The 15,061-nt window shown below is 29.6% G+C and overlaps 1 protein-coding gene across 2 annotated transcripts in view; it reads right to left on the bottom strand.

Annotated features, from left to right (window-relative positions):
- LOC145246682 (GTPase-activating protein skywalker-like) overlaps positions 1-15,061 on the bottom strand; it is a 109,433-nt gene that overhangs the window by 60,644 nt on the left and 33,728 nt on the right. For both annotated transcript variants that reach the window (XM_080108403.1, XM_080108402.1), the window contains exon 3: positions 5,041-5,142. In XM_080108403.1, coding sequence (XP_079964529.1) covers positions 5,041-5,142 — 102 coding nt within the window. The remainder of the gene's footprint in view (positions 1-5,040; positions 5,143-15,061) is intronic.

Genomic DNA, 15,061 nt, shown 5'->3' on the forward strand with positions numbered 1-15,061 from the left:
TATTTTTTTTTTACATTAGGTCCACCTCCACAAATGTTAAGAACGGCTTTCAGAATAAACACCCTCAACCTCTCCATGTTAACAACGGATTTCGGAATAAACACCATTGGGGGGGGGGGATATTTTTTTTAAAAAAGTTGATAAAAGTCGTCATTTAAAAAGAAATTTAAAATCAAATGTTTGTAAAAGTGAGAAATTATTAATAAATGTTTAGTAACATTTTTCGGTGCTAATGCAGAGAGTGATCCGCGCTATTTTTTAAATCGTGTTTTTTTTTTTTATTCAATTGCAAGGTTAAAGTACAGAATAGGTACAAAACACCCTCCCCTCCCCATGTTAAGAATGGCTTTTTAAATAATAACGTTATTATTTCAGCATGTATCACTCTCTGCATGAGTACCCATTTTTCTTTTAATATTCATAAAAAGTAAAACTTTTTTCAAAATAAATAAATAAATGTTTGTAAATGTGACAAATAATCGTTTAGTTACGGTAACGTCAGTAAATAAAATATGTTACGTGCGGGGTGAGGTGGGAAACTAAGGGAGCGACTATTATTTTTTTTTCTACTAGTCGCCATGGAACTCAACGCCCAAGGAGTACCAAAATGTAATTTTTTTTGTCAAATAAATAAATTTCAAGCAATTTTTGCAATAAATAATAGATAGCAACTTCGTTAATTTTACGACTCGCCCCAGCATATTATAAATACCCTAACTTCCCATGTTAAGAACGGCTTTCGAGGTTTATGGAAGGGCGTTTTTTTTGTTTTTTGTTTTTTTTAACATGGTGGGGGGTAGGGTGTTTATAATACGTTGAGGCATGTCGTAAAAATGAAACAGTTTAGAAAAAGTTAAAACAAACTTTTTTATGTAAACAATGCCGTGAAAATAAACTAAACAATTAAAACGTAATGTTTCATGAGTCAAAAGCCTTAACATAAATAAAATTAAAAAAATTGGTAAGTACATAAATGAATTTAAATTTTTAAAATATTGGATTATTATTATTTTGTGTGTGTGTGTGTGCGTGTGCTAATGCAGAAAGTGATCCGCGCTATTTTTTTTAAATCGTTTTCCACGTTTAATTAAAGTTTTATGATATTTTTTTATTCAATTGTAAGGTTAAAGTACAGAATAGGTACAAAACACCCTCCCTTCCCCATGTTAAGAATGGCTTTTTAAATAATAACATTATTATTTCAGCACGGATCACTCTCTGCATGAGTAAGTTTTTGTTTTTGTTTTTTTTTTACTTATTGAGTTAACAGAAAATGAAATCTTTCGTCAATTCGTGGCTGTGAAAAGAATCGAACCGGAAGTTCAGTTTTATCAACAGAACAGATTCGCAGTAATGGTTAAAAAAATATATTTATTTTATTTAATATTTTAATAATTCGCGTGGTAAATTTATTTCAATAACATAAAAACATACCTCGACTCTAAAGATGGGTTGTGTGAAAATTTCAAATAAATTGGTAATGTAGAAATATGGTTTTATTCGTTTAGAACGAACCAACTTTACATTTATATATATATATATATATATATATATATATATATATATATATATATATGATAAGAATATAGGTGTATATATATATATATATGATCAGAATATAGGTATATATATATATATATATGATCAGAATATAGGTATGCATATATATATACATATATGATCAGAATATAGGTGTATATATATATATATGATCAGAATATAGGTGAATATATATATATGATCAGAATATAGGTGAATATATATATATGATCAGAATATAGATGTATATATATATATGATCAGAATATAGATGTATATATATATATATATATATATATATATATGATCAGAATATAGGTGTATATATATATATATATATATATATATATATATATATGATCAGAATATAGGTGAATATATATATATGATCAGAATATAGGTGTATATATATATATATATATGATCAGAATATATGTATGCATATATATATATATATATGATCAGAATATAAGTGTATATATATATATGATCAGAATATAGGTATGCATATATATATATATATATATATATGATCAGAATATAGGTGTATATATATATATGATCAGAATATAGGTGAATATATATATATGATCAGAATATAGGTGTATATATATATATATATATATGATCAGAATATAGGTGTATATATATATATATATATATATATATATATATATATATGATCAGAATATAGGTGAATATATATATATATGATCAGAATATAGGTGTATATATATATATATATATATATGATCAGAATATAGGTATGCATATATGATCAGAATATAAGTGTATATATATATATGATCAGAATATAGGTATGCATATATATATATATATATATATATGATCAGAATATAGGTATGCATATATATATATATATATATGATCAGAATATAGGTGTGTATATATATATATATGATCAGAATATAGGTGTATATATATATATATATATATGATCAGAATATAGGTGTATATATATATGATCAGAATATAGGTGTATATATATATATATATGATCAGAATATAGGTGTATATATATATATATATATGATCAGAATATAGGTGTATATATATATATATATATGATCAGAATATAGGTGTATATATATATATATATATATATATATATATATATATATATATATATGATCAAAATATAGGTGTATATATATATATATATATATGATCAGAATATAGGTGTATATATATATATATATATATGATCGGACTATACGTGTATATATATATATATATATATATATATATATATATGATCAGAATATAGGTGTATATATATATATATATATATATATATATATATATGATCAGAATATAGGTGTATATATATATATATATATATATATATATATATATATATATGATCAGAATATAAGTGTATATATATATATATATGATCAGAATATAAGTGTATATATATATATATATATATATATGATCAGAATATAAGTGTATATATATATATATGATTAGAATATAGGTGTATATATATATATATATATATATATGATCAGAATATAGGTGTATATATATATATATATATATGATCAGAATATAGGTATATATATATATGATCAGAATATAGGTATATATATATATGATCAGAATATAGGTATATATATATATATATATATATGATCAGAATATAGGTGTATATATATATATATATATATATATATATGATCAGAATATAGGTGTATATATATATATATATATATATATGATCAGAATATAGGTGTATATATATATATATATGATCAGAATATAGGTGTATATATATATATATATATATATATATACAGAGAGAGAGAGAGAGAGAGAGAGAGAGACCTATTTTTTGACCAACTTATCTTTGTTACCATATTTCTTTCTTTTTCACCTATTAACTCCTCTAAGCTCTTCCTCACACCCATCTCTATCTGCCCTTTCCTCCTCTCTGTCTATTTCTTTATTCCAGTACCTACCAACATATCTGTTTAACTATTACAACCTTCTCTTACCCACTACCCCCCCCCCGAATATATCCATCTTTATTACTCTCCCCTCTCTTTCTTTTATTAGAGTTGTAAATCACATGACTCGGGGGGGGGGGGTCCTAATTGAAATTTTAAACTTGATGCTTTTTTTTTTCTTTCATTTTATGAGCATATCCTTATGAAATCAGATGGCTACCCAATGAAAGTCATTATTTAACTGAAACAGTAGCTTGTTATTGTCATAACCATGTAATTTTTCTCATCCAAAATTAAGTAAATATATATATATATATATATATATATATATATATATATATACTAGCAGGCCGTCTGGCATTGCCCAGTTGTAAAATATGCTTAAATATGATATTTTGATTAATGCAGATTTCAGATTTATTTTTATATTAGGAGCTTATACAGTTTAGTCCAGACATTAAATATGAAAATATTGTAAAAAAGTTATATTTTACATACTCGTTTTAGTCTGAAGTTCTCTGAAAAAAAATTTCACTTAATTTCATCAAGTAGTTATTAAACGGTTCGATTTTTAGGAAAAACAAAAGCTAGTAATGAAGATGGGGAGGGAGTGTCGGCGCTTTAACTGGAGTTATCTCCCTTTGGCATGTTCAACAAATTTTGTAATGACTGACTTCAACGCGCTCTCATAAAAACGTGTTTTTCTGCTGTAAAATAAAAACTACTTGATCAAATTAAAAAATTTTTTTCAGAGATCTTCAGTCCAAAACAGATATGTACAATATAACCTTTTTTTCGATATTTTCATTTTTTAATGTCTTGACTAAACTGTACAAGTACCTTATATTATATTGGACTCAATATATAGTTATGATTTGAAATGCTTAAAAAAAAAAAAAAAAAAAAAGACTTGTGCGCAAACACAAAGAATCAAAACCAAAATGTTTAGCTTATGATTTATTTTTTCCTTTGACGCTAATGCCTAATCTATGAAGACATAGGCAAAAACTAAAAGATGAACCAATAGCTATTACATTACGCATGTATATTCATAATGCAGTCTTCTCTTCGACCTTCACCTGGCAAATTTCATTTTTTTTTAATTTTCACACATTTGCACCAAATAAACAAGTATAAATAATGTAGAATATCTGCATGAATATAATTACACATAATAGTTAACTAAAATAAACATGATCATCCCATCAGAAAAAAAACTAATAGAGAATTAATTAAAATGAATGTTTAAAAGAATATGCAAATTAACTAGATCTTTTGCAGATGAATGCAATTCCATGATTCATATATAACAAAGTTGTATTTTTTTTTAATAAATAGAAAAAAAAGGGTTTTTAATATGAATATCAATGCACAAAAAAAAAAATAAAAATTTATAAAAGTATAGATGTATATGTAATAATTTATTTTTAACATGCACATACATATATATATATATAGATATATATATATATATATATATATATATATATATATAAAAATGCTTCATACAATATTAAATTTTACTAACCAAGTATTGGAAAGGCAAATCCCTGAATATCCACCATAGCCAATCATGGAATACTGTTTCCGAGCTACTACTGTTTCGCTGGATATATGAATAACTGGATTTCTGAAAATAGAATAAAATTGAATGCAATTAGAGAAGAAATTCTTTTCCATTTTTATGGGAATTTTTTTTTTAATATTTACTTTTAAAAAACAATTACAAATAGAATAGTGAACATAAGAAACATCCGAGAAATTTTTTTTTTCTCCTCCACAATAGATAAAAAAAAAAAAAAAAATGAAAGAACAATGTTGGTTGTTTATATGTAAAAAGACATGACCCATTGAATATCAGACAAAAAAATATGATGCTAAAATGAAGCTTATTCATTTTTTATGCACTTTCGGACAGCTTTAATTACTGGCTAGGTTACCCTGCATTGCCCGGGACCATAAACAACAAAATAGAAGACATTAAAAAATGTGTATTACATGGTGCTTCTATATTAAATTAACAAAAGAAATATTGAATTTCAAGTAAAAACAAATGGTACCTATGCAATTGTCGTGTCGCAAATAGTAACATATTCAAAAATTACAGAAAAACGATGAGGTAGAAGAATAATTATTCATGAAAAACAGTCTCGGTAAGGGTAATGAAAAGCTCAATAAGATTCCATGCTGGGTCGAACATGTTGGGTCACATGACATAACCAAAGGAGGGAGTAACTCAACTGAAAGCGGACAGAATTTATTTAGAAAACAAAAATAAACATAACATATATATACATAATTTGTGAATTTTTTAAACGTAACTCTTTTGATTTTTCTTTTTTCATAAAAAATATAATTGATTGAATTTGTGAGAAACTGAAAACTTAATTACCTCCCCTGTTAACTCTCCAATTCAAATCAATAGATTTTGAAACCAAATTGCTAAATTTAACAAATGTCATTTCTCATGAATGATTATTTTTCTACCTTATCATTTTCCATAATTTTTCGATATGTAACTATTTCCGACATGACAATTACATAGGTATATTTGTTTTATTTGAAATTCAATATTTTTTTCGTTATTATAATACAGAAGCACTTATTACATTTTTATGTTTAAATTTATCTGCATCCACCTCTCTAGTTTCCTCTCACTATTATCCCCCCTCTCCATATTTTCTACCCTGTCTCCCTCAACATGGAGTTCCTTGTCGAATACACAACATAAAACACATCAAGATTTTTTTCTTCCAGAAAATGTGGCATTTAAACACACCTGATCTATGTTTCTGAATTTTTTAAATGATGATCAATTATTTGTATTATTTGGATTCTTTGGACTACTGTTTGCATCTAGAGTGTTATTTTCACAACATTTTGGTCAATATAACCCCCGAACTTCCTCAGTTGTATCTTGTCGAACTCAGGAAGCTTTCTGTCAAGTTTGGGAATCTGCACAGAATTTCAAACGGAACCCATTATTTAATCCACGGGAGTAATGGATAAAGTACTTAGTTTTACGTTACACTCTTCTGAAGGCTGAAGGTTCAATCCTCAGTAACACTAAAAATACAATTGTAAATTACTTGGGACTTTTAGTTTGGTTGTTTTTCTTTTACGGCATATCAACCCTTTTTGGGTTATTTAATGTCGAATCCAAAGATTTTGAAGAAAAATCTTTTAGTAGAATATATTTGTTGTTTTCAAGTCGGTTTCTATTTAACCCATAGTTGGGACCCTAACAGGTACTACCACTCCGGGTCAGAGTAGACCTGGGAGCAATGGCAATTAAAGGGTGGCTCCACACTCCCCAAAGCCCGCAAGCTGGGGCCTCATCAATAGATATAGTTTAAGGTCATATCCGGGACCTTAGGACTTTTAACCAGTCATGGCTGACAGAACGAGAACATGCTACTTTCACGGATTACCGTATATACTTGTATATAAGTCGATCTTGTGTATAAGTCAATGTGCATTTTAAGACCAAAAATTGTGTCATTTTAAGTATCACCTGCGTATGAGTCGACTGTAGATTCTAGACAAGTTAAATGGTTCGTCTCGTGGCTCTTTCTTGCACAGATAATTTTCTTTTTGGTGTTTTTTTTTTTATAATACATAAATTGTTTCTCAGCATCAGCAAGCAATAATAGGTACATTTGTGCAAGTGTGGTTTATTCGATTTTCATATATATAACCAACTCGCTGCACACTTACATGCAACAAACGCAAATGTTGCTAATCAAACATTCTGATCAATGACATGCTGTAGATTCCAGGTGCAGTTACTGTTTTTAGACACACTGCACTGCGAAAGGAGTGCAATTAATTACTAGGATTACTGAGTGCACCAACAAATTGGCATTTTCTATGTTATGATCGAGTGCCGAGTTGCTCTTTAACAACATTTCCAAAAACATTACCTATGTAGTCAACCAAAAAAAATAACCTTAAAATTGTCTCCCAAAAATTTGACTTATGCACAAGTATATACACTATATAAAGGGTTGTGTTTGAAATTCTGTGCAGATTTTAGAGTTCAGCAAAAAGATTTTGACAAAATACACCTAAAGATGGTCGGGGGTTAGGCTTAGGGTTACATTAACCGAAACATTGTGAAAATAACACTCGAGATGAGAACAAAGTAAAAAAAAAATCCAAATACAGATACCTGATCTATCAAGGATGTCAAATACTTTTAGACTAACACACACCATTTACCAAATTTAATGTTGTATCATTATTTTCATTCCTCTGGGTAATGCTGAGTAGCATACTATAACAAAGCACATTGAAGTTATTGCTCCCAGGCAATGCAATGTTCAAACCTTTATGACCTGAATTATGATGTAGATAATTTAAAAAAAAAACAGTAATTTTAAATGTTGGCAAACTGAATGTAAACAATAGACATTTGCAATCTGGAGGCATCTGGCATCTACCCAGATACTGAACTAATATGTACAAGGCGTGTTTGAATCAATTCCCACTTTACTTATGCCGTTATATTCATTTATTTACGATTGAACAAATTAGTTCAACCAGGTAATAAACGGTTAAACACACCTGCACTATGTCGGGCATTGAGCACATGTACAGATACCTCTACAAATCGCATGAAGAAAAAAACTATCAAGTACACAAGATTGGCAGGCTGGAAGCACACAGTCATTATTTTACATGTAATGCAGTTTATCGCACATTTCATGTTGATGCACAATTAACCAAACAGCAAAATGTTTCAGCAATTACGCAAGTGACTGAGCAGTTCTTTTCTCATTCAAATAATTTAAATTTCAGGTATTTATTCATACTCTGACCAAAGTTCTGGCAAAGGAATAAAGTGTAGTATCCGTTCTGATACTACACTTCATCTTTTCTGCCCTTGGTTTGTGGAGGAGAAATCCCTCACGACTGAGACAATTTTTATTTTTGTTCCTATTCATAATGCCCCTTTTTGGGGAGCTGGATATTCCCCACATTAAAAATCGACCTTGTGCCTCGTGGGGTGGCAAGAAAATATGAACATCACATCAGCATCTTCTGGCATAGGTACAGAAGTCGGAAGATGGCAGAAATGATAAATTCAAAATGCAGCGTTGTAATCAAAAGAGACAAAATAACATGGAGAAAATTTTTTTTTCATTTATTTAAAAAAAAATTTTTTTTTTTAAATTTATTTTTTAAATATTTTTTTAAAATTTATTTTTTAAATATAGAACAAGAAAAATAGTTACAATTTGGAGAAAAAAAATTGTTTTTATGGATGCTCATCCTAGGCATTTAGTACTTGCGCATCTAGATGCATAATTGTCCTTTACAGCTTCCTTTTTTGCCATCCTGTACATAGATTCATAATTGTTTGTATTTTTCTTCTTCTTTGAAGTAAGCTTTCTTTGTAGTATAGCCAGGCAATGTATATATAACCTGTTCATATATTTACTGTATATATATTTACATTTAATGTATATTTTTTATAATAGACAATCTTTATAACAAACGGATGCATAACAGTTCTGTGGAGTTTTACATCTGGCCAATAGAGAAAACATACCTTGTTTATCTTGACGGTTCTGCCAAAAGCTGCAATGAAGATTCAGTCCAAGGAAACGACCAACAAATCTCCAAATGTATTTTCTAGCAACTTTTATTCCAGATGCTCCCACACCTACTTTAAAGTTGCACATTTGCCCTAAGGTCTACATTTTGACTATATCGTACGCCGGACGGCTTTCCCGGCGTACAGAGGCAATAGCCCTCAGTCGCTAGCTGATTCCCCTCATTTGTTCAGCTTAAGTGTATCACACTAACTGACTAAACTATCTTCCTCTCTAAATACGTCATCGATATATGTAGCATTACAAGACCATCGCCTGGTCTTCTCATTTCTGACCATCCTCTCATATTAGCAGCTGCTGAGGGGTTGTAAAAAAGTTCACAAGTATAAAAAAATAAAATAAAATACAAACTCCAACACATTCTTCAAATATCAGTTGCACTCCGGGTGCATGTGTGACACCATCGACGCTACATGCTAAAGTCTACAGTTACATTCTGTCAGTTCATTTCTATTTCCTTAAAGCTCTATCGATCTCAACCAAGCCACGACCTGCATTTGTCTGTGTTCAACTCACAGCTGTCATTAACCATCACAAACGAAAATTCTCTATCGATTATTATACTGTACTCAATATATATTGTAACTAGCATGGATACCCAGCGTTGCCATGAAGTTCGATTTGGCCACACCTGCTATACCAAGAATATTGAGCAGTGTTTCATTCTTATATGTCAACTCTAACAAAAATTTCAAAAATAAAAGAACGAAAACACAAAAATGATATCTCCCCCCCCCCCGAAAAAAGAAGTACGTGATAAACTCTCCAGATATTTTGGCAGAAGGGATATGAAGAGAAGCTATTCTCTGGATATTGAGCACCTTTTTATGACTATAATCCAGTTTAAGCGAAATTTTTTTTATATTTTACCTCACCTAGAAAGATTTACAGTCTGTTGCAATGAAAACAAACTGTAAATGACTCGGTTTTAAAAATACCAAAGTAGAATTTGTGTAATATGTTATAAAAATGAGGAATTATGATTTATTGTATTATTAAAAGAAACAAAATTAGGAGTTACGTTGCAAAAAAAAAAAAAAAAAAAAAAAAAAAAAAAAAAAAAAATGCAAAGAAAAAAAAACTGGTAAAAAAATGTAAATTTAAATTTGTTTTTGTTTTAAATAAAGAATTGTAGCAGAATTGGATTGTTTGTTTAAATCACGGAAATTATTTTATTTCAACTAATTAAAAAAATAATGCTTGAAAGTTTTTAGTTTAAATATCCGCCGAAAAAAAAAAAAAAAAAGTTGGCAACCAGGGTAAATAACTCGAACCAGTTTATAAAAAAAAAAATCGATGTCAGTAAAAATAAATTAAATTAAATATGTTATCAATATAAATCAAATTTAAATAACAGACTTGAATATAACACTTAAAATAATTCTCTCACTATAAACAATAACTAACACATCGCTATTTAATAAAATCGATTTTCCTTAATGTAATATGCAAATGAGGTCACCTCTTAATCGTATAATTTGCAAGAATAATACTATATTTAGAAATGAATGATAAATAAAGTAATGGATCTTTTGTATAAATTAATCAACTTGTGAACAAACAAACAAACAGACAGGGATACAAATTTATATACATATATATATATATAGAGAGAGAGATGATTTCAAAAGGTAAAAACAAAATTACTTTGGTGGCATTAGCTGGAATCGAAACAAAAATATTCAGCATTCTAGCCATATTCAATATTTAGTGCTTCACCCTTCTTTGTTATGGCAAACCGCAAGTTTTATGACAAGTTTTTTTTTATCCATCTGGTGATAGCTCAAACTAAGAATTAAATGACTTAAAACTAAAAATTCTATGCATGCTCAAAAGTTAGTCGATTTACTCTTACCAAGGTCAACTGTTTTTTTTTTTTTTGGGGGGGGGGTTCAATTTTGACCTTTTAGCAGCTATTTTTCTAGACTAAATCCAAATCAGAAGTGTTTCTGAGGTCCAAATAATCTATACATTAAATTTCGAGTCTGTAAACCAAATATTCAGAGAGGAGTTTGGTAGAGACATTTTACACATACGCTGACAAATATATATATATATAACTATCAATACAGTGGAAAAGAAATGTTTACCTGACATAATCAGAGGTAAACTTCAATTTAATACAAATATTAATATATTAATGAATTAATCCCAACCAAATAAAAAAAGCTTAATATTGTGTCTATATTAACCCTATATATATATAAATGAGAGAGAGAGAGAGAGAGAGAGAGAGAGCATGCCAGTGTGCTAGAATGTTTCAGCCTAAATTCTACACAATTATGCATAATGTAGAAACTATTCACAAAAAGAATTAAGCGAAATAGTAAAATGATTCCAATCATCTAAGAAACCATAAAAAATGAATAATTAATTAATGAATGCTCATTTTTCAAAGGAATATCCAAATGAGTTAACAGAAAGAAAATATCGTACACCAAAAATCACGTAATTTAATCAAGAAGTTTTATTTTTATTAAACAAAAAAAAATTATTTTTAAGCATTTTTTTTCTAATGCACTCCCCTCCACATGTTAAGAATGACTTTCTAAAATCTCTTAAGTTTGAATTATTTTAGTCATCTTCCTTGTTTCTACAGATCGGCATCACGAGATTCATTTAAATTGTTTATGCATATAATTTCGTTGTAAATTAATTTTAACTAAGTAGCTATGCCTGAATCTAAACACAGATTCCATGAACAAAATTTCTTTCCTAAAACTGTCTCCCTGTGGAATTTTGTTCCATTGGCCTGCTTTCTAGCTGACTACAATATAATCGTCTTCAAGACCTATGTAAACAAGTTCTTATTGAACCAGGCCCTTCAATCAAATTATACCCAATATCCACCACTAACGATTATTATGCTGTTGTTCCAGTGACGACCGTACATTCATTAACCCTTATCCTCGAGTCGCTCTCTCACCTTGATAAGTGGTAATTTAATTGTAAAAAAAAAATTTGTTTTGTTGTTTCAAAAAATTTTCATGATAGATACCATATATTGGTATATTAACCTGGGCGCCCAGCATTGCCCGGATGTTTGGAGGTGTGTGTTGAACAAAAAAAGAAAAAATGTGGTAGTAGGCAGGCAGGCTCGAACCCGTACCGCGAAGGAGAAGAAGAATGTGAGAAAAGATTTTAAAAAACGTGACGTCTTTGCTGTTACATCCATTGCCAAACCAAAAATTGCAAAGGTTTAAATTAAGGCTAGTCAATCGAAAAGAGGGGATGACTTTCGAAAATATCGGTGAAAAAAAGCGCCCCCTCCCTGAAGAAAAGTGCCTAGTTGAGGGTGAAGGAATTAATGTTTTTAGCCAATTTGTCGATATTTGTCGTCCGAAGGGTTGAGCTTCAAAATGATACTGATCTCATGAAAATCTGTCGCCTCTGTCGAAAGTTTTAGGTATACATACACACATACATACATATATTTAAACAGACAGGTGAGATTTATATATTGGTATATTAGGGATCAGTAAGTTTCTTTTTACATAAATATTGTGATACTTATTATTCTCAGAGAATTAAATTATTGTTTGTTGATTCTGAATTACATTGTCTTAGCAAGATATAAAATATCTTCAGGTAAATACACAATACATTTGTAATGGTTTATGTACATATTTGCATAGGTCATTCAGAAATAATAACTGCTCCCTGCTGAGTTTTTTTATTCATTTTTATTGAATGATTTCAATTAACATGCATTGTCTTATATCTATATCTCTACTTATATACAAAAGGCACTGTCTGTGTATGTCTGTGAGCTTTTTTTAAATCTATCTTCTATATATATAAAAGCGAAAATGTATGTATGTATGTATGTATGTATGTATGTATGTGTGTGTGTGTATGTGTGTCTGCTAAAAACTTTCAACAGACACGACGAAAATTCACAAACTCGGTATCATATCGAAGCCCCATACTTCGCTCGAAAAATATCGAAAAATTGGCCAAAAACGTTCATTTTTTCACCCCGAAATCGACAATTTTTGACAGGTGGGGAGGGGGTCAGCAAAAACGGTCTTCTCGTGACGACGAACAGTTCTACGCATGCACCAGATGATGTCATGACCTAATTTACTTTAAATAGTTGAAAAACTGAACCAATTTCATGTACGTCGCGTTAGGTCAGTTGATTAGCGCGTTGGTTCATTATCTAAACGTTTTGGGTTCGAATTGTAGTGTGAGATGTCTTTTTTTTTTTTCGATTTTTTAAATTTAAATATTGAACCAGTGTTATTTAAGCCATTTTTCATATAACGTTCGTTTTTCTGTTTTTTTTTTTTTTACTTCGCTTATCCACCCCTGACCATACACCCAAAAACACCTGGGTACCCACCAATTTTTTAAATTTTAATATAAAAACAGGCTTATTTAAGCCATTTTTCACGTGTTCGTTTTTCTGTTTTCATCGTTCGTTTGCCATACGTTAGTATTTTTGGGTTTTTTTCCCCGCTTAAGTTTTAACATTGTTTTCTTTTTTTACTTCGCTTATGATAAACAAACCTGGTTATTGACATCGTCGTCGTAACGCTCGATGACTTCCGAGCGCGTACCTGTCAATTTGGTTCTTACTTAAATAAATTCAGACATCTTTCAGTAACTCATTCTGGCTGGCCGATTTTATTTTCAAACTTTGCCTCAGGGCTTCAGGTGCGATCCTACCCCCACCCTGATTTCTTTTTTATTTAACACCACACACACCTACAAACACCCGGGCAACGCCGGGTACCCCCACTAGTATATCTATAAAAGTGAAATTGTTTGTATGTCTATCTGTGTGTACCAAACTACTCTGTCAATTTTCAATCTACAAACTCAAAATTTGACATAAGGGGTATTGAGATTTGGGAAAATCTTTTTAATCGGTTTTTGGCCAGAAATTTGGCTGTCAAGAGGTCAAAGTTTAATGATTTGACCTTTGAAAACTCTACCAAACTCCTCCAACGATTTTGGGTCTAAACACTTAAAATTTTAGATGTAGGTTCCTTGGATATGGATCAAACTTTTTAATTTGATTTGAGCCCAAAATAAATGTTAAAGGGTAAAAATTGGGGTCAAATTTAAAAAAAAAAAAAAAAAAATTTGACCTCTCAGCCAATTTTGGGTGTAAACATTTGAAATGTTACATAAACTGTATTCAGACATGGGGCAAGATTTTTAATCGATTTTTGGCCGAAAATTTGGCTGCCAAAGGGATTAAAGTTTAAAAGATTTGACCTTTGCCTCTCTAGCAAACTATTCAGCCAATTTTGGGTCTAAATATTTGAAATTTACATAAAGGATATCGAGACATACAGCAAACTTTTTAATCAGTTTTGAGGCGAAAATTTGGCTGCCAAGAGGTCAAAGTTGAAAGAGTTGACCTTTGCAGACTCTACCAAACACCTGTGCCAATTCTGGGTCTAAACACTTGAAATTTTAGATGGAAGTTACCTGGACATGAATCAAACTTTTTAATATATATATAAATATGCACATAAAGTTATGAAATGTGCATAGGGCCCAAGCAAAGCTGGGCTGACCTGATAGTTTCACATAAATGCACTTTATGTGTCTGGGGATGTTCTTAGATAGGTTTTGTATCAGAATACCTCTGATACGTATCGAAAATTGAAATAATCTGATTAAAGAAGGAACAGTTTGATTTTGACCAAAGTTAACACCTTTATACAGTCACAAGTGCATTTGAGAAGTTTTATCACCGAACAAGAAGGTTCCGGCATATAAAATCAACAGTAGGTTCTTTGATAAATGTTTCTGCTTAGAACACAACTGAACCATGATACTTGACTTTTTCATTTTAAACTTTAATTAAAGCCATTATATAAAAATAATTTTATAAAATCAACAGTAGGTTCTCTATAGTGCAATGTAGACTACAATGTAAAAAAAAAAAGTCACTGCAGAAATACATGTGAAGTT

Source organism: Euprymna scolopes, chromosome 24, assembly GCF_053919585.1.
Source record: "Euprymna scolopes isolate OS-2025 chromosome 24, ASM5391958v1, whole genome shotgun sequence".
Lineage (NCBI taxonomy): Eukaryota > Metazoa > Mollusca > Cephalopoda > Sepiida > Sepiolidae > Euprymna > Euprymna scolopes.